Source organism: Chiloscyllium plagiosum, chromosome 14 (assembly GCF_004010195.1).
Source record: "Chiloscyllium plagiosum isolate BGI_BamShark_2017 chromosome 14, ASM401019v2, whole genome shotgun sequence".
NCBI classification, from domain to species: Eukaryota; Metazoa; Chordata; class Chondrichthyes; order Orectolobiformes; family Hemiscylliidae; genus Chiloscyllium; species Chiloscyllium plagiosum.
In genome coordinates this window covers 21860428-21879910 of record NC_057723.1, presented here as the reverse complement: position 1 = coordinate 21879910, position 19483 = coordinate 21860428, and the positions used below count along the sequence as shown (strand labels likewise).

The following is a 19483-nucleotide window of genomic DNA, read 5'->3' as shown; positions in this document are numbered from 1 at the left end:
AGAAGAAATGTCTTCATAGAGAGTGGTGAACATGTGGAATTCTCTTCATAGAAAGCAGTTGAATAGTTTCAAGGAGATAAATATAGTTCTTAGGGCTAAAGGGATCAAAGGGTATGAATTAAAGTGGGAACATGGTACTGAGTCGAATGATTAGCTGTGATCATGTTGAATAGTTGAACAGGCTTGAACAGTTGAAATGCCACCTCCTCTTGCTTCTATTTTCTGTGCCAACCCAGAAATCAATCTAGCAAACCTTTGTTGCACTCCCTTCAATGCCAGAACATACTTCCTCAGATAAGACAATCAAAACTGTATACAACATGTCAATGTAGTCCCACATTTGCCCTGTACAATTGCAGCAAGACATCCTTACTCCTGTATTCTAATCCTCAATGAAGGCCAATATACCATTTTCTGCGCTTTTATGTATACTTCCAAGAACTGGCATACAAGGATACCCAATCTTGTTACATCTCCTCTCTCCCCCAGCCTACCACCATTTAGAAAATAATGTCTTCCAGTTTTTGCTACCAAACTGGATAATCTCACGTTTATCCACATTACATTTCATCTGCCATGCATTTGCCCACTCACTCAACTTGACTAAATCACACTGAAGCATCTCTGCAACCTCCTTGCAGCTCATCCTCCTCCCTAGCTTTGTCTCATTGTCAATTTGGAGATATTACATTTAGTTCCTTCATCTAAACTATTAATCTACATGTGAATAGCTGGGGTATAAATTCTGTTCCTTATGGTACTGCACTTGTCACTGTCTGCCATTTGAAAAAAAAATGCATTTATTCCTACACTGTCTGACAAGTTCTCTATCAATCTTCTCCAGCCTCATTATCAATTCTGAATACCTGGATCCCATGACTGACTATGTACCATCCTCTCCCTCCACCAAACATCAAGTGACTAAGTTTTCCACTTCCTTTGTTCAACTCATTCCATAAATGCCCATTTCCATTCAAGTGATAATCTGACATCTTCCCTTGAATTCAATGGCATTACTATTGCAGAATTCCCAATAAGAACATCTTGGGAATGCTGACCAGAAACTGATCGAAATACATATAAATGCAGGGACTTCACAAATAGTTCATTGGCAAAGTGTTCTGAGGTGGAAAACTAAACTGCTGACAGCTGAAAGCCTGCCCAGAGACACAAGTCAAGAGTGTGATAGAATAATCTCCATTTGTCTTTGAGTGTCACTCCAACAACACATGAGGTTTGGCACCATCCAGGATAAAGCAGACTGCTTGATCAGCAGTTTGTATTAGAGTGGTGCTGGAGTGACATTGAATGACAATTGGAGATGTCTCTGGGCAGGCTTTCAGTTTATGTTTCTACTGAACTATTTATGAAGTCTCTGCATTTATATGTATTTAGATCAGTGTTTGATCAGCATCCCACCCAAAACTTTAAAAACTCATCCCTTCACCACTAAGGCACAATGGCAGCAGAACGTACCTCGATGAAAAATGCACTGCTTACTAAGGGTCTTTTAACAGAACCTTGCAGACCTATGACTTCTACCACTTAGGACAAGGGCAACAGGGGCATGGAACACTCATGTTCCACTCTAGACAACACATCACCCTGACTGAGAACTGTATTGTCTTTACTTTCTCAGCAGCAATGGAGATCTAATTGCAGTAGATGGACTGTAGTGGTTCAAGAAATTGAAAATCTCCACCTTTATGACATTTAGAGATGGGCAAGAAGTGCTGGCCCTGCCAACATTTAATGAAAGAATAAAAAGCAGATTCCTTGTTTTTGAGTTTCAGTTGAAGAACAAGGGTCCAATGTACTTTCTATAATTCTTTTTTAAGAAATTGTACCAGGATATTCATAGTTGTAATATTTTTATTTAAAAGCAGAAAAGGGAATAAATTTGAATTAATACAGTCACAGAAGTAACAATTGGTTTTAGAATGTTTAATCCACATCATACTAAAATACTGGAAACACTTTTTAAAAGATTTATATAAATATGAAAATCTGATTTAGACAAACAGTGTAACATACAAAAAAAAGCCAATGTTGATGAAATTTTACTGCACAATGCTTTAAATAAGTTATAGGCTGTCCCTCCATTTAAAGATAATACAAACATGATATGCAATGATTTTAAAAAAGGGCCCACATCACCAAAAACTAAACTATTTTAAAACTTTTGCTTTCATACACTGCTTGAATGAGTCAATAAATTCACTACACTGTGTAAAATGAAGCAGTTTAAATTAAAAAGATCTTGTGATTGCTTGTTTGAGTATGTTGAGTAGGATGACACAGACAAGATGTGGGGCCATCTCAATGGTCCCAATAACAATGTTGCTCAAGAATAGAATCGTTTTGGCTTGTGTTGCCTACCGTTTCCCTTTACCCAATTTTATAACCTATGAACACTCTGTTCAGGATCAACAGGGCATAGTGTTAACTTTGTCAAAGTTCACAAAAGATGGCTGCAGCCAAGGTACTGTAACATGCAAGAAGTAGTATTTTAGAGAAAGAGATTTAAAATTCTCAATGCATAAATTCACAAAAGCAAATGTAAAAGTACAATATTTTCATATAACAATTATATACAGAAGTTTTCAGTATTCAGGTCTTAAGAAGGTAATGATTCAAATCACACCAATGACAAGACATTTCATGCCTCTTCATAATTCAGCTGCTGGTGACACATTCTCACGCCTAAACTGCACAGAATAAAGAAAATGAATTTTGCAAAAACACACCTTACTTGTCGAAGCATGCAGCAACACAGTTTGGCAGAAAAGAATCAGCTACATGGCAAAACAGAGACAAGGCTGCTCCAAAACTTTGAAAGAATAGTAGCTGCGCAGCTTCAAAATAAGTCCTGTAAAATATGCACATATTTATGGAAAATTGTGAAGCAATTATCTTAGTTAAAGTTTAATACTTTTGAACATTTTTAGGTTTCAATAATGAGTTAGGAAATAGATCATTGCATCAAACTGGTTAGGTAGATTAAATAGTAAATTTTCAGCTGCGATTTACAAATTATAACAAAGCAACTTTATACAAAGCAATGTAAATATAAATGAAAACAGACTTTTGTCTTAATTTGATGTATAATGCATCACACAAGTGCCCAAATTTATGCATGTTGAAAATCACTTAAACTATGACTCTATGTTGTAAAATCTAAGAACATTTTGCAAGGATTCATGTGGCACAGAAATGAGACAGGATAAATATTTTCTATCTTGGCAAAAATATATCAAGATGCAAAGGATACAAATGAGACAGAGCATAAGGACATGGAGGAGAAACCTACCAAAAAAGAAACGTTGAGAGATAAAAAAGATCTTGTTCAATTAAAATAAACCTCTGTGCTAACTATATACTTCAGATTATGAAAACTAATAGTACTTTTATGAAAACACTAAGTTCCAGTATTCAAACGTATAATATACAGCCATACCTTGTGGCTGTAATTATATTTTGATAACATCTTTGTATGAACTATTATACTAGATGTTTGTTTTACCTGCAGCATTGGTCAACACACTACTCAAGGCATTGTTCTTGAACAGTGTACAAAGGAATCATGAACATCAAGGTGAAATACATAAAAATGCAGGTAAATTTATTATGTTTAAACGGAGCGCAGTCACAGCATTGAAATTCAGGATGGCCATGTTTGGAATTATTTAATTTTAAAATGCTATTATTTTTAAAAATTGACACTTTATGGAAAATTATGTTCAATATACCTCTGCAATATACCTCTGTCTTGTTTAGTTATAAATGAAGTTCTATTTCTCTCTGAATGTAGACATTCAATTTTTCTTTACTGTACAGTGCTTGATTCACTATGGATAATTGAAAATATTTCTAATACCTGTTATCTTTATGGCTAAATAAGAAGGGGAAAAATGCACTGATTCTGGTTCAAAATGGTGATTAAACAGCCTCTTGTCCATTTTGTTTGATGTATTTATGGTTTAAAACAACAAGAAAAGGAAACAAGAATCATGTGGATGAGAATACTATTATAAATAAGAAAATGGTGGAAAAACAATTAAGGACATTTGGCATCTGTTTTGAGAGAAAGAAAAAAATCACAGAAAGTTGGACAATGACAAAAGGAAGGTGTATGATAGACAGCACGGATTGTCAGAAAAATCAGATCTCCAGGGTCAAAGGGAATAGCGATGAGGCAAGAAAAGAATCAAAAGTGTGCCCCATCAGCATCTGGAGGATTACTTCTTTTGTCATTTGCTCTCTCCTGTCTTCCACCCTTTCACAGATCTTTCTTTTGTCCTTGCCCCACCCATCTCTTGCTTAAAACCTATTGACATTTGTAACTTTTCCTTGTTCTGATGAAAGGTCATAGACATGAAACATTACCTTTATTTTTCTTGCAACACAGAAGCTACCAATCCTGGTGAGATTTTTCCCTGATTAGTTTTATTTCAGATTTCAGGAATCCATTCATTTAATTATAATTTTGTGACAGATTGGAAACTATACAAGTATAGCATAGAGAATACACGTAACAAGAGCAAAAAAAGTGAAACACTACTATTGCCTTATTTTCCTGTGAACAGGATTCCCTATGTCCAAAAGAATTCAAGGAAAGCGTGAGGAAATATAATGGCATATTTCAACATTTAAAAATTTTGATCAGGTAATTAAGAAAAATCTATTTCCATTGACCGACAAATCAACAATTTAAAGTTAACCACTTAAAGAACAATTGGAAAACTTTGGCAATTTTTCTTTTAATATCTACACATTGCTTACATGTCAAATAGACCAATAAACACTGATAGAAGGACAATCCATAACTACATTTAAAGAGAAACAGATAAACATCCAAAAAGAAAACAAATAGAAACAGCACAGATTAAAGAACCAAGTGAATAACTTTTTCAAAGGATCGACCAATAAATGAGGCCACTTGGCCTACTGCCTGTGCTGTAAAGGTGATTCTGCAGTCCAGAGATTTATTTCTTACAGTTTTGATAGCTGACTACTTTGGTGTCTGAATGTTCTCCCCCTAAATTACTAGAGTTCAGATAACAGAAACACCATGTGCACTGTAGAGAAAAATATATACACTTTTAAAGGAAAAGGACCACAGATCAAATATGCAGACAAACGTCGGCCACGTACTGCACATCTGATCAATAGTTTGTCTATGTGAATTCCAAATATGAGAAATTAGTTTCTTGGTTTAAGTGCCTTAAAATGAATACATCTAGAGTTTTGAATGAAAGAAATCATTGATTTGAAATTGTCACAAATCAAAGTCACAATGTCACGATTTCCGCCTCTTTTTTGGTGGCTCTTCCTCAGAGCTGCTAATACTACTACTGGAACTAGAGTCAGAATCTGAATCAGAGGAAGATGATTCACTGGATGATGATGTTGAGGATGATGAGGAGCTGTCAGTTGAGGAACTTTCATCGTCACTGCTGCTGCTCTCTGATGTGGAGGAATTGGATGATGTTTCACTATCTGAAGATGAATCAGTGGATGAAGTACTGCTGCTGCTGCTACTAACACTCTGAGGCCTTGAAATGAAGAGTGAATATACAAGACAATTAACTCCTTATTATATAACAGGTCATGTAAAATCTCTTGACTGGATATCATACTGTGCATGCATTAGAGGCAGTGTTCTTGTTGTGCCTGTGTTCCTTTTTTGCCATTCATTTTGGTAGAAATTCTTCAATATTACTTTAAACAACACAAATTATATCAAGTTGCTTGATATAGGGAAATTCTACTAATTCAACAGATAACTGTATATTATGTTGACTATACAGTTATCCACAAGTGGTGGCAATCTAAGAGCTGCATGTCATAGCTTTGAAATCATATAACTGCTCATGTGATAACCAGCAATACCCAACAAAACACGAATCATTTTTTAAAACTAATTGTCATTTGTAGGATCATGCTAGTGTCTAAATTGGCTTTGAAGCCTTTTGGAACATTATCAGAATGCACGAACAGCTCTACATAACAACTTGCAAAATATTTGCACTGTTAATGAATCATCAACCCAGTGTTCCCACTCACCTGAGAGATAAAGTGAGCAGAAAAGAAAGGCAAAAACCAATTATAAGTCATTCTGCTATAACACACATTTCATTAACACATATTCACTATAATGCAATTGATGAATTGAAGATACTGTTGCTAAAGCGCAAACGTTTAAAGCATGTATGTGTTATAACATGATTCCGGCCCCATTAGTTTAAATGGTGCTACTATTCCACAATTTTCTTAAAATATGAGCTTGCACAAGAACAGAACCACCGTGTTATAGCAGAACTGACTACAAGGGAAAAATAACTTAAGGATATCTCTCCTTAAAGCTGAAACTTGAACAAAACAAGTTCTAGATGACCACACTGATAATGAGGTCACCTAACAGTTCACCTATCCAATGTAGAGTATCTTAATCTTAGCTTGAAATCTAACCAACTCTCTTTTGAATGTTGAGAGTAAATTTGCACTGACTGCAGAAGTTGACACTTTATTCTTCTGGAAAAAGAAAAACCTTCTGACATTTGACAGAGCTCTGTATACAGTATACATTTCAAGGTGGCACGACAGTTGCCTGTAACACCCCCACTCCACACTTGTTCATTTCACCCTAGTATTGTTCTAACAATTTCATGCTAGCACGACTGTTCCTTCCTTTCTTCACTGTTCCTCTCAGTGATAATGTTCTGGTCACTGCATGGTTCAAGACTCCTCTTCCTCCTTGAATACCCAGTTCTATTCAATTATATGGAATAGCAGAAGATAGAAAGTAGCATTATTGTAGAAAGAAAAAAAAATCAGTTGGAACTTGGCTTGGAGTGGAAATTCCAGGTATTACAATCATTTGGCAGATAATTATAGAGAAAGGATAGAGAAAAGCTAATGTAAATTCGCAATACTAAAGTACATAGAGGTATTTTGGAACTGGAGTACTATTGGTACTGGAGAGATGAGAGGAGTGCTGAGAAGTACTGATAGGATAGACAAGAGCAGGGATATTTTGGAAAAAGTACTCAGCAACCGTAATAAGTTTGCAATTCTCAAAAGCTTACCTTTTCTTCTTCATCTTGTTTTCTGTAATTCCTTGTCCACTGTTTAAAGAAAAATAAATGAACAATTTTAGTTAATATTTAGGGCTGTAGGGAGTTCATGCAAACTTAATGGCATTTTCTTCCCCCAAACCTCCTGAGAAATGAATAACTTTTACTGCAGTATGACTCCCTGTCCAGTGCACAATGTTTGTGAGAGCCTACAGCCAATCTCATAGCCATGCTGAAATTGGTACATGCACAGTTCTTCAACGGATAAATTATCACTGAGTGTTCATCCAGCGGTCCAGGTAATTTTCTGAGGACCCAGGTTCAAATCCTGCCATGGCTGATTGTGGGAATTTGAATTCAATAAAAATCTGGAATTAAGAGCCTGAGGATAACAATGAACCCACTGTCGATTGTTGGAAAAACCTATCTCGTTCACTAATATCTCTTAAGGAAGGAAACTACTGTCTTCACCTGGTCTGGCCTCCATGTGACCCCAGACCCACTGCAATGTGGTTGACTCTTAACTGCCCTCTGTGCAATTAAGCATGTTCAATAAACACCAGTCGAGCCAATGATGCCCTCATCTCATTAATGAATAAAAAAATGTAAACCTTAGTTGACTGCCTCCCTCCCTAGTTTGAGATTACAAAATTCAATTATAGTGTGCCTACTATTCCCTTGGTTATCAATTTACCTCAATCTTTGAGAAATGAACAAATTAATTCCAATCATCATGCAGAGATCAAGGTTGATAAATAAATAGTCCAGAGTACAAAAAATTTTGAAGGGACATAGTTGTATTGGAGGCAGTTCAGGTGCAATTCACTAGATTGATTCCAAAGGTAGTGTTTGTCTTATACAGAAATAGACCCTTTAGTTCAGTCAGTCCATGCTGAACATAATCCCAAACTAAACTAGTCCCTCCTGCCTGCTCCATATCCCTCCAAACCTTTCCTATTCATGTACTTATTCAAATATCTTTTAAATGTTATAATTGTACCCACATCCACCACTTCCTCAGGATGTTCATTCCACATGCGAACCACCCTCTGTGTGAAAGAAAAAAAATTGTCCCTTTTGCCCTTTTTAAATCTCTCTCTTCTCACCTTAAAAATGTGCCCCCTAAGTCTTGAAATTCCCCATCCTAGGAAAAAAAAACTACCATTAACTTTATCTATACCTGTTATTATTTTATAAACTTCTATAAGCTAGTCTCTCATCCTTCTATGCTCCAATGAAAGAAGTCCCAGCCTTCTTTATAACTCAAACTTCCTGGTAACAACCTGGTAAATCTCTTCTGAACCCTGTCCGTCTTAATAATATCCTTCCTATAACTGGGTGACTAGAAAAGACCAGATTGAGCAGTTTAATCTAGAGTTTAGAAGGCATGTAATCGGGTTTAGAAGAATGAGAGAAGGTTTAATTGCAGCTCAAGGGGATTGACAAAGTAGACATAGAGAGGATGTTTTCTCTCGTGGGACAATATAGAATGGTCTTTGCTGGTTTCTGAAAAAAAAGACTCTCAATCTTCAGACTGACTACTATTCTTTGCAACATTATAAGCTGCTTTCTTCAATTAAAATCTGGAATTGAAAGGTGATCTCAATAATGGTGACCATGAAACAATCATAAAAAACTCATCTATTCACTAGTACCATTTAGAGGGGAAAAACATCTATTGTCCTTATCCTGATGTAACCTACATGTGACTCTCGGACCACTGTAATATGTTGGATTCTTAATTGCTCTCCGAAATAGTCTGGCAGGAGGCAGGAAGAACACAGCAAGAAGGGCTGCATGTAGGGGGAACTGCAGATAAAGGGCGTGGCAGGGGTAGGGTGAAGTGGGGATAGGTGAAGACAGGTAGAGGGTACGATCTGGTTGGTCAATGGGATACACCTGGGAGTGAATCAAGTTGAGGGCAGGAAGGAATGGAAGGGATGGGGAGGGGCTGGAAATGGGATTGGGAAATGGGAAAGGAGATTATTTGAAATTGGAGAGGTTAATGTTGAGTCCTCGGAGCTGTCGGCTGCCCAGGCAGAAGATGAGGTGTTGTTCCTCCAATTTGCAGCGTGGTTTGTTGTGGCAATGGAGGAGACCAAGGATGGTCATGTCGGAAAGGGAGTGGGAAGGGGAATTAAAATGTGCGGTGACTGGGAGGGTCGGTCAGTCCCTGCGGGCCCGGCTGCGATGCTTGGCGAACTGTCCCTTGCATTTACCACATCTGGCAGAGATTTTCCTGACCATCCAATACTGTATTCGTTGCTTTTGATGTGGTCTCCTCTACATTGGGGAGACAAGATACCAACTTGTGGAATGTTTCAGAGAACATCCCTGGGGCACATGCACCAAACAACGCCTCCGCCCTGTGGCCGAACATTAAACTCCCTCTCTCACTCCACCAAGGACATGCAGGTTCTGGGCCTCTTCCACCGTCAAATCCTAGTCACCCGACAACTAGAGGAAGAAAACCTCATCTTCCGCCTTCGAACCCTCCAACCACATAGACTTAATGTTGACTTCACCAGTTTCCTCATCTCCCCTCCCTCCACCTTATCCCAGATCCATCCCTCCAACCTGGCACTGCCCTCTTGAAGTGTCCTACCTATCCATTCCACCTTCCACTCTGATCTATCACCATCTTGTCTCCATAACTCACTCGAAACTATGGAAAGATTAGAATATCAATTAGCCCTTAGTAACCATCTCTCAGTACCTGAATCGGCTGCAGGACATCAAACAGTTTCATCCACCAGCATGTCCCTAAAATCTGCTGCTTTTTATCTTTTTGAAATTTCCTTAAACACGACCTATTTCTATAACACTGTACTACCTAATCTAACTTTTACTTGGGACTACTATCTGGTACTAACATGCAGATTTATACTTTTTAAATGCATATTAAACTGCCTGTGTGGGAACTGTCAAATAACGGCAATAGTAGATGAAATCTCATGACCTAGTTGCGGCCAGTTTATATAGCCTCTGTATTTTTATTTAGCACACATATAATTTCTCACTTATTTAGATCATATAGGTCTAGTACTTAGACGATAAAGACCATAAGACATAGAAGCACAAATTAGGTCATTCCATCCGTCAAGTCTGCTCCACCATTCAATCATGGCTGATAAGTTTCTCAACTCCATTCTCCCATTTCCTCCCAGTAACCCTTAATCCCCATGATAATCAAGAACCTATCTCAGTCATAAATATACTCAATGACCTGGCCTCCACAGCCTTCTGTGGCAGTGAGTTCCATAGATTCACCACTCTCTGGCTGAAGAAGTTTCTCCTTGTCTCAGTTTTACTTGAAGGCTATACCCTCGGGTTCTAGTCTCCCCTACAATGGAAACATCTTCCCAACATCCACTCTGAACAGCTCATTCAGTATTCCGTAAGTTTCAATTAGATCCCCCTCATCCTTCTAAATTCCAAGCGTAGACCCAGAATCCTCAAATATTCCTCACATGTTAAGCTATTCATTCCTGGGACCATTCTCGTGAACCTCCTCTGAACACACTCCAGAGCCAGGACATCGTTCCTGAGATATTAGATTAGATTAGATTACTTACAGTGTGTAAACAGGCCCTTCGGCCCAACAAGTCCACACCGACCCTCTGAAGAGCAACCCAACCAGACCCATTCCCCTACATTTACACCTTCTACTAACACTACGGGCAATTTAGCATGGCCAATTCACCTAACCTGTACATTTTAATCCAGATCCTGGATTAGAATTCCTAAGTCTCTTTACATTTCAGACTTCTGAGTTTTGTCCCAATATAGAAAACAGTCCACCCTTCTATTCTTCCTATCAAAGTGCATGACCTCACACTATCCCATGTTGTACTCTGTTACTTTTTTGTCCACTCTTCCAACCTTGTCAAATCCTTCTGCAGCCTCCTGCCTCCTCAATACGACCTGTCCTGCTACCTATCTTTGTATCGCCTGCAAACTTAGCAAGAATGCCCTCAGTTTCTTCATCTAGATCGTTAATGTACAAAGTGAAACATTGTGGTCCCAACACTGATCCTTGCAGAACACCACTAGTCACCGGCTAACATCCTGAGAAAAACTCTATTATCCCTAACCTCAGCTTTCTGCTAGACAGCCAATATTCTATTCACCTCGCACCTTGCCTCTAATACCATGGGCCCTTACCTTGCTCAGTAGCCTCCTATGCAGTACCTTCTTCAAGTCCAGGTAGATAACATCCAATGGCTCTCCTTGGTCTAACCTGTGCATTACTTCCTCAAGGAAATCTAGCAGATTTGCAGGCATGACCTCCCTTGATGGAACTATGCTGACTTTGCCCTATTTTATTATACACTCCCACATATTCAGAAATGACCGCGGTTAAGCTAATTAAACTGTAATTTTTCATCTTTTGCCTTACTCTCTTTTTAAACAGTAGTGTCATGTTAATGATTTTCCAGTCCTCTAGGGATTCCTGAAAGATCACCACTAACACCTCCACTGTTGTTTCAGCTATCTCCTTTAGAACTCTTGGCCCAGATGATTTATTCACCTTCAGGCCATTCAGTTTTTTAGACTAGATTAGATTACCTACAAGGTGGAAATAGGCCCTTCAGCCCAACAACTCCACACTGACCCTCCGAAGTACAAACCACCCTCCTACATTCACCCCAGACTAATGCACCTAACACTACGGGCAATTTAGCATGGTCAATTCACCTAATCTGCACATCTTTAGACTGTGGGAGGAAACCGGAGCGCCCGGAGGAATTCCACACAGAGAATGTGCAAATTCCACACAGACAGTTGCCCGAGGTGGGAATTGAACCCAGGTCCCTGGTGCTGTGAGGCAGCAGTGCTAACCATTGAGCCACCGTGCCGCCCCTTCTTCTTGGTGATGGCCACCATACTCAGCTCTGGCCCCCTCACTCTCTCGAATTTTTGGGATATTATTTGTGTCTTCCACCATGAATGCTGATGCAAAGCAATTATTCAGTTCCTCAGCTATTTCCTTGTTCCGCACTACTATACCCTAAGTGCAATCTTTTCAGTGGCCCAATGTCCATTTTTGCTCTTTATATATCTAAAGAAACTTTTACAGTCTTCTTTTATATCATTGGCTAGGTTACCCTCATTTATTTTCTCCCTCCTTTTTTTTGCTGGTGTTTGTAAACTTCCCAATCCTCTCATTTCCCACTGTCCTTTGCCACAATATATGCTTTCCCTTTTGCTTTTATGCTGTCCCTCATTTCCCTCGTCAGCTATGATTGTGTCATCCTCCATGCACCATGTTTCTTTTTTTCTCAAGATGAACTTTTGCTATGTCTCCTGAATTACTCCCAGAAACTCCTGCCATTGCTGTTCCGCTGTCTTTCCTGATAGCCTCCTCTCCCAGTCAATTCTGTCCAGGTCCACCCTGATGCCTCTATAGTTGCCTTTATTCTACTGTAATACCGTTATCTCTGACTCTATCTTCTCCCTCTCAAACTGCAGAGTAAATTCAATCATATTATGATCACTACCTCCGAAGGTTTCCTTCACCTCTCTTATCAAGTCTGCCTCATTGGACACTAAATCCAGTATTGTCAGTTTCCTAGTGGGCATCACCACAAGCTGCTCTAAAAAGCCATCTCATAGACATTACACAAATGGCCTTCTCTTGCAATCCATTACTAACCTGACTTTCCCAGTCCACCTGCATATTGAAATCCCCCATCATCACTGTAATGTTGCTTCTCTTGCACACCTTTTCTTTCTTCTGGTGTATCTTGTGCCCCAGTCCTGACTACTGTTTTGAGGCCTGTACACAACTCCAAGTATGGGCTTTTTACCATTGTAGTTCCTCAATTCCACCCACACAGATTCTACACAATCTGACTCTACTGCATTTCTTACCATTAATTTAATTTCATTTCTACTAACATTACTAACTTTAAAAGACAAAAGGGCTAACACCTCTTAATTATGCAAGCTCAGACTGGTCAGACATTCTAATCCCATTAGGAGTAACAGCCAGCATTTGGCAAGTGTGTAAACAATCTCCTGCTTCTCCAGGACAGATGTCACGCAAACCTGTGTAAAATAGATACATCATAGTGACGTCATAGTGCTAAAAGTTTAATGTATATAAAAACTGTGTATAAAAGAGGTGACTGTAAAACTTTACTTTGGATTTCATTGCTGCCTTGAACTTTGCTACTCTGGATGCTCAATAAAGAGGCTATTTCCACCACTGAACATGATTGCACAGTGGATAACCTCTCACTTATCCACTTTAAACTCCATCTGACAAATCTTGGCCCATTCGCATAACCTATCCATATGCACTTGTAAAATTTATTATTTCTTTATTGCAACTTACTTAATCCCACCTATTTTAGTGTCGTCTGCAAATCTGGCTATAATAGTTTCTATTCCTGCAGCTAGGCCATTTAGATAGATAGTAAACAGCTGGAGATGGAGAATCAAACTCAATGGCATTCTACTAATTACATCCTGCCAATCGATAAAAGACCCACTTATTCTGACTTTATGCTGATTAGCCAAACTTGTCCATATGTCTACATCATAACCTTTGTTGAACTAGAGAATACTAGTGTCGAACTCCAATTTCTTGTCCTCAAACTAAATTTGAAGTTCTCGCATTCTAAGATCACTCTTTACTTGAGGGTCCTTTACCATGAGATTCTTAATTAATTCCACAAAGCTACACCATCTCATTTTCCTTCCTACTTATCATTCTGAAAAAAAAGGAGGATTACACTTCAATATTTAATTCCAAAACCTGGTCTCAGCACAATTCCGATGCAACCTGGTTCACTGGAACAGCTCTCTCTCCCAGTAGTGGTGTCAATGTCCCATAAATTCAAACCCATTTCTCCCACACCAATCTTTGAGTGTTGCATTCACCTCTTAAATCTCATTGACCTTGTGTAGTAATTTAGAGATGACTACCTTTTGGTTCTACTTTACAATTTAGCCCCTAACTGCTCTTATTCCCTCAGCAAAACTTGTTCCTCGTTTACCTAAATTGTTGCTACCCACGTGGTTCACAACAACTAGATTTTTTTTTCCTCGCACTCCAAGTTCCAGATGAGATATCCTGAACCCTGGCATCAGGTAGGCAACATAGCCTTCAGATCCTCAATCCTAGCCACAGAGAACAATGTCCAAGCCTTACCAATACTATCCCCAATTACGACTAAATTTCTCTTTTCTCTCCCCACTGAATTGTTCCATGAATCATGGTGGTCGAACAAATATTTTGTGACTGCCTTTGCAATACAAAGTATAGGTTACACCTCCACAAAGATGGAGGTAACTTAGAAGCAAAGACAGTGAGGAAATTAAGGTAATTAATATCAGCCTTTATTACTGAGGAATTGGAATACAAGAACAAAGATGTATCGCTACAATTGTATAGGTGTTTGATGAAATTATACCTAGACAAGAGTGAGCAATTTTGGTCTCCATATTGAAGGCAGGCTATTGCATTGGACACAGTGCAGTAAAGAATCACTAGATTGGATCTATACCCTATTAAATTTAGAAGAAACATTGAAGCTTATAAAGGGGTAGAACAGATGTCAAGATGCTGTTTCTCCTTAATAGATAATCTGGAGAACAGGGATACAGTTTAAGGATGTGGAGACAATCAATGACAGAGTATGCTTGACAAGACGTACAGTCTTCCCCTACTCTAATTTCTTATGCAGTAGACTAGGGATCAAAGTAGGATCTTTCTGGTTCACATGCTCAGGCCTCCACACACTATTTGTCCACTAAGCCATTCAAAGGGATTTTGGTATGGAATCAGACTTACCTTGGTGGCAAGGCGAGTTTATTTTGTTTTTCTTTCAAAGTCTTCTTTAATTGCACTGTTCTTGAGGGTCTGTGCAGATACTTCCGTTTTCCAGTGCACTCATAGGTCCAATGGCCATATTCTAAACATTTCTGACATCGAACGTGCTGTTTATTAGCTTCTCTAAAGCACAAAAACCAGGGTACACAATGGATTAATTGATGAAAGGCATCATCCACAGTGCTATCAATAAATACCTGCTCAACAATACCCAGTTTGGGTTCTGCCAGGGCCAATCAGCATTTGGCCTCATTACATCCTTGATTCAAACATGGACATAAGAATGGAATTCAGGGCTGAGGTGACAGAGTGACTGCCATTGACATCAAGGTCTCATTTGATCAGATGTAGCAACAAGGAGCCCTAACAAAGCTGAAGTAAATAGGAATCTGGGGAAAAACTCTTTGGTGGTTGGAATCATGTCTGGCATATAGGAAGACAGTTGTGGTTGCTGGTGGATAATTATCTGAGCTCCAGGATATCTCTGTTGGAGTTGCTCAAGGCATTGTTCTCAGCCCAATCATTTTCAGCTGCTTCACCAATGACCTTTCCCTCCATCAGAAGGTCAGAAGTGGAGATATTCACTAATGATTGCACAATGTTCAGCACCATTCCCATAACCTCAGATACTGAAGCAGTCCATGTCCAAATGTAGCAAGTCCTGGAGAGTATCCAGGCTTGGGCTGAAAAATGGCAAATAACATTTGTACCACACAACTGCCATGCAACAACAAAATCCAGAAAGAGACAGAGGAAATCTAGTAATTGCCTCATGACATCAATGGCTGAGGATCCTGAGACTGCATTCATTACAGTTTAGAGAGTTGAGGGGAGATCTAACAGAAACTTAGAAGATAATGCATGGCTTAGAAATAGTGGACGCTGGGAATTTGTTTCCGACACGTGGTGATACGAGGATCCCTGGGCACAGTCTTAGAATTAGAGGGAGTCAATTTAAAATGAAAATGAGGAAACATTTCTGCAGCCAGAGAGTGGGGGCCTGTGGAATTCATTGCCCCCGGGGGCCTATGGAATTCATTGCGCAGTGGAGGACTGGATGTTAAATGTCTTCAAGACAGAGATTGATAAATTCTTGATCTCGCAAGGAACTAAGGGCTACGGGGAGAGTGCGGGTAAGTAGCATTGAAATGTCCATCAGCCATGATTGAATGGCAGAATGGACTCGATGGGCTGAACGGCCTTACTTCCACTTCTGTGTCTTATGGCATTGCCATCAAAGCCCCCATTATCAACATCCTGGAGGTTACCATTGACAGGAAACTGAATTGCACTAGGTATATAAATAGAGGATTCTTGTCCAATGATCTTCCTTGGTTTCAAGTCAGGAGGACTGCCTTTCCCTGGTTTTGGCCGGAAGAAAATTCAACTCTAAGTATTCCCAGCTTCAACATCTAATTTTTTCCTCATGTCTGTGAAATGCCTTGGGTTGCTTTTCTACACTGCTAATCATACAGATGCAAGTTTTTGTTATATTCCAACATCCAACTTCAGTCAAAACACATCAGTTTTCCTTGCATTTGATGTAAAATATTGGAATCAGTTGACAGAAGTAAGCTTGAGGATTATTTTAAAAAAATCTAGTAAACAATAATAGTCTCAAAAATAAATTCTTGGCTGAACAGGTTATTTAATCTTAGAGGAATTGATAGCTCCAAATGCACTATAGAAATCCTTAATGAGTTTCCAAAAGGATTTCAGATTTTACTTGGAACAGTTGAAAATTGTGGCAACCCGGAATAAATCACGTGAATTAAAAGAGATCAACTGAGGATGTAAAACAACAGGTGCTTGTTGGAATTGACATATCACAGAAGATACAAATATTGATCTACTCCTCTACATTGAGCACCTCTCCCGCAGCACCAGTTTGATGTGACTATTGTATATAATTTAGCTTAATGTCATCCTAGAATTGATGCAAATTCGTCAAATGTTCCAATAACAATATTTATGATCTAAAAGAATCAAAGTCTGCAACTTTGAAATTATATAGTAAGGGTAAACATGAAAACAGATGATAGCGTTTGTTATACCTTTGTGTGAAATATTGAATAAAAAGAATAAAACAGCTACCAGAATCTTAGTAGACATAGCATTGAACCAATGTGAAACAGCAAACAAAAAATTGAATACAGAACTGCATAGCTGAAGTAAGTAGGAGGGAATTACCAAATACTTAGTTCAGACTGCATCCTGAGAAAGATGGAATTTAAGATATCAGTGCAATGGATCTGAGTTATAAGGAGTGGCTGGATGGTATGAATAGTAATGGTTTAAAGGGTATGGGCCAAATACTGGCAAATGGGGCAAAGTCAGATTGGGATGTCTGATCAACGAGGACAAGTTCGACCAAAGGGTCTGTTTCCATACAGTATGACTCTGACTCATCCTGGGCATTTTATCCTGCAGAAAAACCTGAAAGATGACTGTGAAGTATTCAGAATATTAAAAGGTTTGGATTGTACTTTAAAGTACATCGGAACACAAGTCAAATTAGAAGATAAATTTAACACTGGTAAGTTTTTTTTATACAAAGTACCAGCATAGACTGGAATGTTTTAAAATGAAATTGTATGAATACATGAAAAAATATAATGTGCAAGCAAAACAAAATGCTTGGAATTATTTTTAAAATTCTTGGATGAGCAAAACTAAGCTGGTCATCCTGATATATAATTATGTTGTGAGCTCTTCAAAAAGTCTAAATTAGTTACTTATAATTAATACATGAGTGCCCATGAGCCCCTTAAAACGTGTCCAACTAACCAGAGTAGAGTGTGGGGTGCTGGAAAAGCACAGCAGATCAGGCAGCATCCGAGGAACAGGAGAATCGACGTTTTGGGCATAAGCCCAATTAAGGGTTTATGCTCGAAACGTCGATTCTCCTGCTCCTTGGATGCTGTCTGACCTGCTGTGCTTTTCCAGCACCACACTTGGATCTCCAGTCCAACTAACAAGACTTAGTTTGTTTTTAACGACCTGCAGGTTTTGTGGACATCATTGAAGATTTTCGAGATAATTGTAGGAAACGTTAAAAACTGACTTAAATCAGATTTTGTTTTAATAAAAATCAGAAAGACTTACAAAGCCTAATTTGGGATGACACTCGCTTACTGGGTGTTTAAAATACATTTTACTTATGCGTGGTGCTTTTATATTTAATCGATTTTGTAATGTTCGGATAAATTTCACCGCTGAAATATTCTTCACGACAACAGTCCTCCCCGAAGTCTTGGCGTCCTTTCTCGCCGCCTGTGGAATTTAACTACTCTCCATTTCAAATAGGAAACATCTGGTGTTTGTGGCTGGAGCATCTCCGAGGCCCTGGGCTGAAGATGAAATCTGCCTGACACCTTTAGCCCTCCCGCCGACGCAGTTTTTACCTCGAACCCATCTACCCAACCCTTGGAAAGCAGCCATTTCAGTCTCGATAAAAAAAAAAAATCATTGGCCGTTCTAGAAGCTGAATACTCACGCTTGTCTACGAGCGATCAGTCTGTGCATAGGCGTCGCCATCTTGGTTTCCCGAAATGCATCGGGTCCGTCACTAAGCAACAGCCCTGAAGGTCCTGAGCAACCCTAGGCCTGAACATGCACCAAAACTGATTTCACCTCTACTCACTGGGGAGTACTGTTCTCACCTGTACATCCTATCTAACCAACGCATTTCAAATCAATCCTCTCTGTATATGTCCTATTCGATTAGTGTCCCCACAGTTTTGGTGTGTGTTTTGTAACTGCTTTTGTATCATGCTATGCACACTTTGTCTGTTGAGGGATTGGAGAGATTTGGCTGAATATTGGGATTGAGTGCTACTTAAAGAAACATATTTTATAATCAACCTGTCCAGAAATGTTGCTATACGGCTCTGGAGCAGGCTTAATTGTTGGTGTTGAGTTTTCTTTATTTTTCATTTATTCGGGTGCCATGAAAGAAGTACAAACTCAGTAACACTGGGACAGGATCATAATCAAAGTTCTGTTTTTGGATTTGACCTGAATGTGGTCATTTCTAAATTGTGTTGTGCTGCTTTTCTGTTCTGGGAGGCTATGCAGTATTTGTTGCCTAACCTTAGTTGTTCTTGAGAAAATGAGATGAACTGTCTTCTTGAACATTGAATGGCAAGGGGCGATGGTTTTATTTTCTCTTGTTGGAGATGGTAATTTCCTGGCACTTGTGTAGTGAAAATGTTACTTACTCAATTCATACCTAAGAATATTGTCCAGGTTTTGTTGCATACAGACACAGAGTACTTCTGCATTTAAGGAGCAATGAATGCAGTTTTTAAAATTCTTTCATAGATGGTATAATTGGCTAGACCAGTATTTGTTGCCTATCTCTAATTGCCCTTAAGCTGAGTGATTTGCAAGGCCATTTCATAGGGTAGTTGGGTCTTCTGTGGGCCTGGAGACACAAATAAACCAGACCAGCTACAGAATGTTTTGTTGCCACCTTTGGAGTGATATACCTTTAAGAACTTCACATGCAAATAAGCCAAGTAACTGTCTGCAATTACATGACCACAGATGATGCAATGCAGCTATG

General features: G+C 38.9%; 1 protein-coding gene across 1 annotated transcript; it reads right to left on the bottom strand.

Moving 5' to 3' along the window:
• Positions 1-1854: 1854 nt before the first annotated feature.
• zcchc10 (zinc finger, CCHC domain containing 10) lies at positions 1855-18579 on the bottom strand. The gene is made up of 4 exons (XM_043703324.1): positions 18413-18579; positions 14878-15039; positions 7089-7127; positions 1855-5555 (listed from the first exon to the last, which is right to left on the bottom strand). Exons 1-4 carry the CDS (start codon positions 18451-18453, stop codon positions 5300-5302), a joined length of 498 nt encoding a protein of 165 aa, XP_043559259.1. The 5' UTR covers positions 18454-18579; the 3' UTR covers positions 1855-5299.
• Between the last annotated feature and the right edge of the window lie 904 nt (positions 18580-19483).

What these genes read in the sequence shown, in the direction of transcription:
- zcchc10 (XM_043703324.1), bottom strand. Translation starts at nt 18,453, where the DNA reads ATGGCGACGCCTATGCACAGACTGATCGCTCGTAGACAAGC. An exon ending in CTGATCGCTCGTAGACAAGC is followed by an intron (nt 15,040 to 18,412) that starts GTGAGTATTCAG and finishes TTTGTGCTTTAG; the next exon opens with AGAAGCTAATAAACAGCACG. An exon ending in AACAAGATGAAGAAGAAAAG is followed by an intron (nt 5,556 to 7,088) that starts GTAAGCTTTTGA and finishes CTTCATTTCAAG; the next exon opens with GCCTCAGAGTGTTAGTAGCA.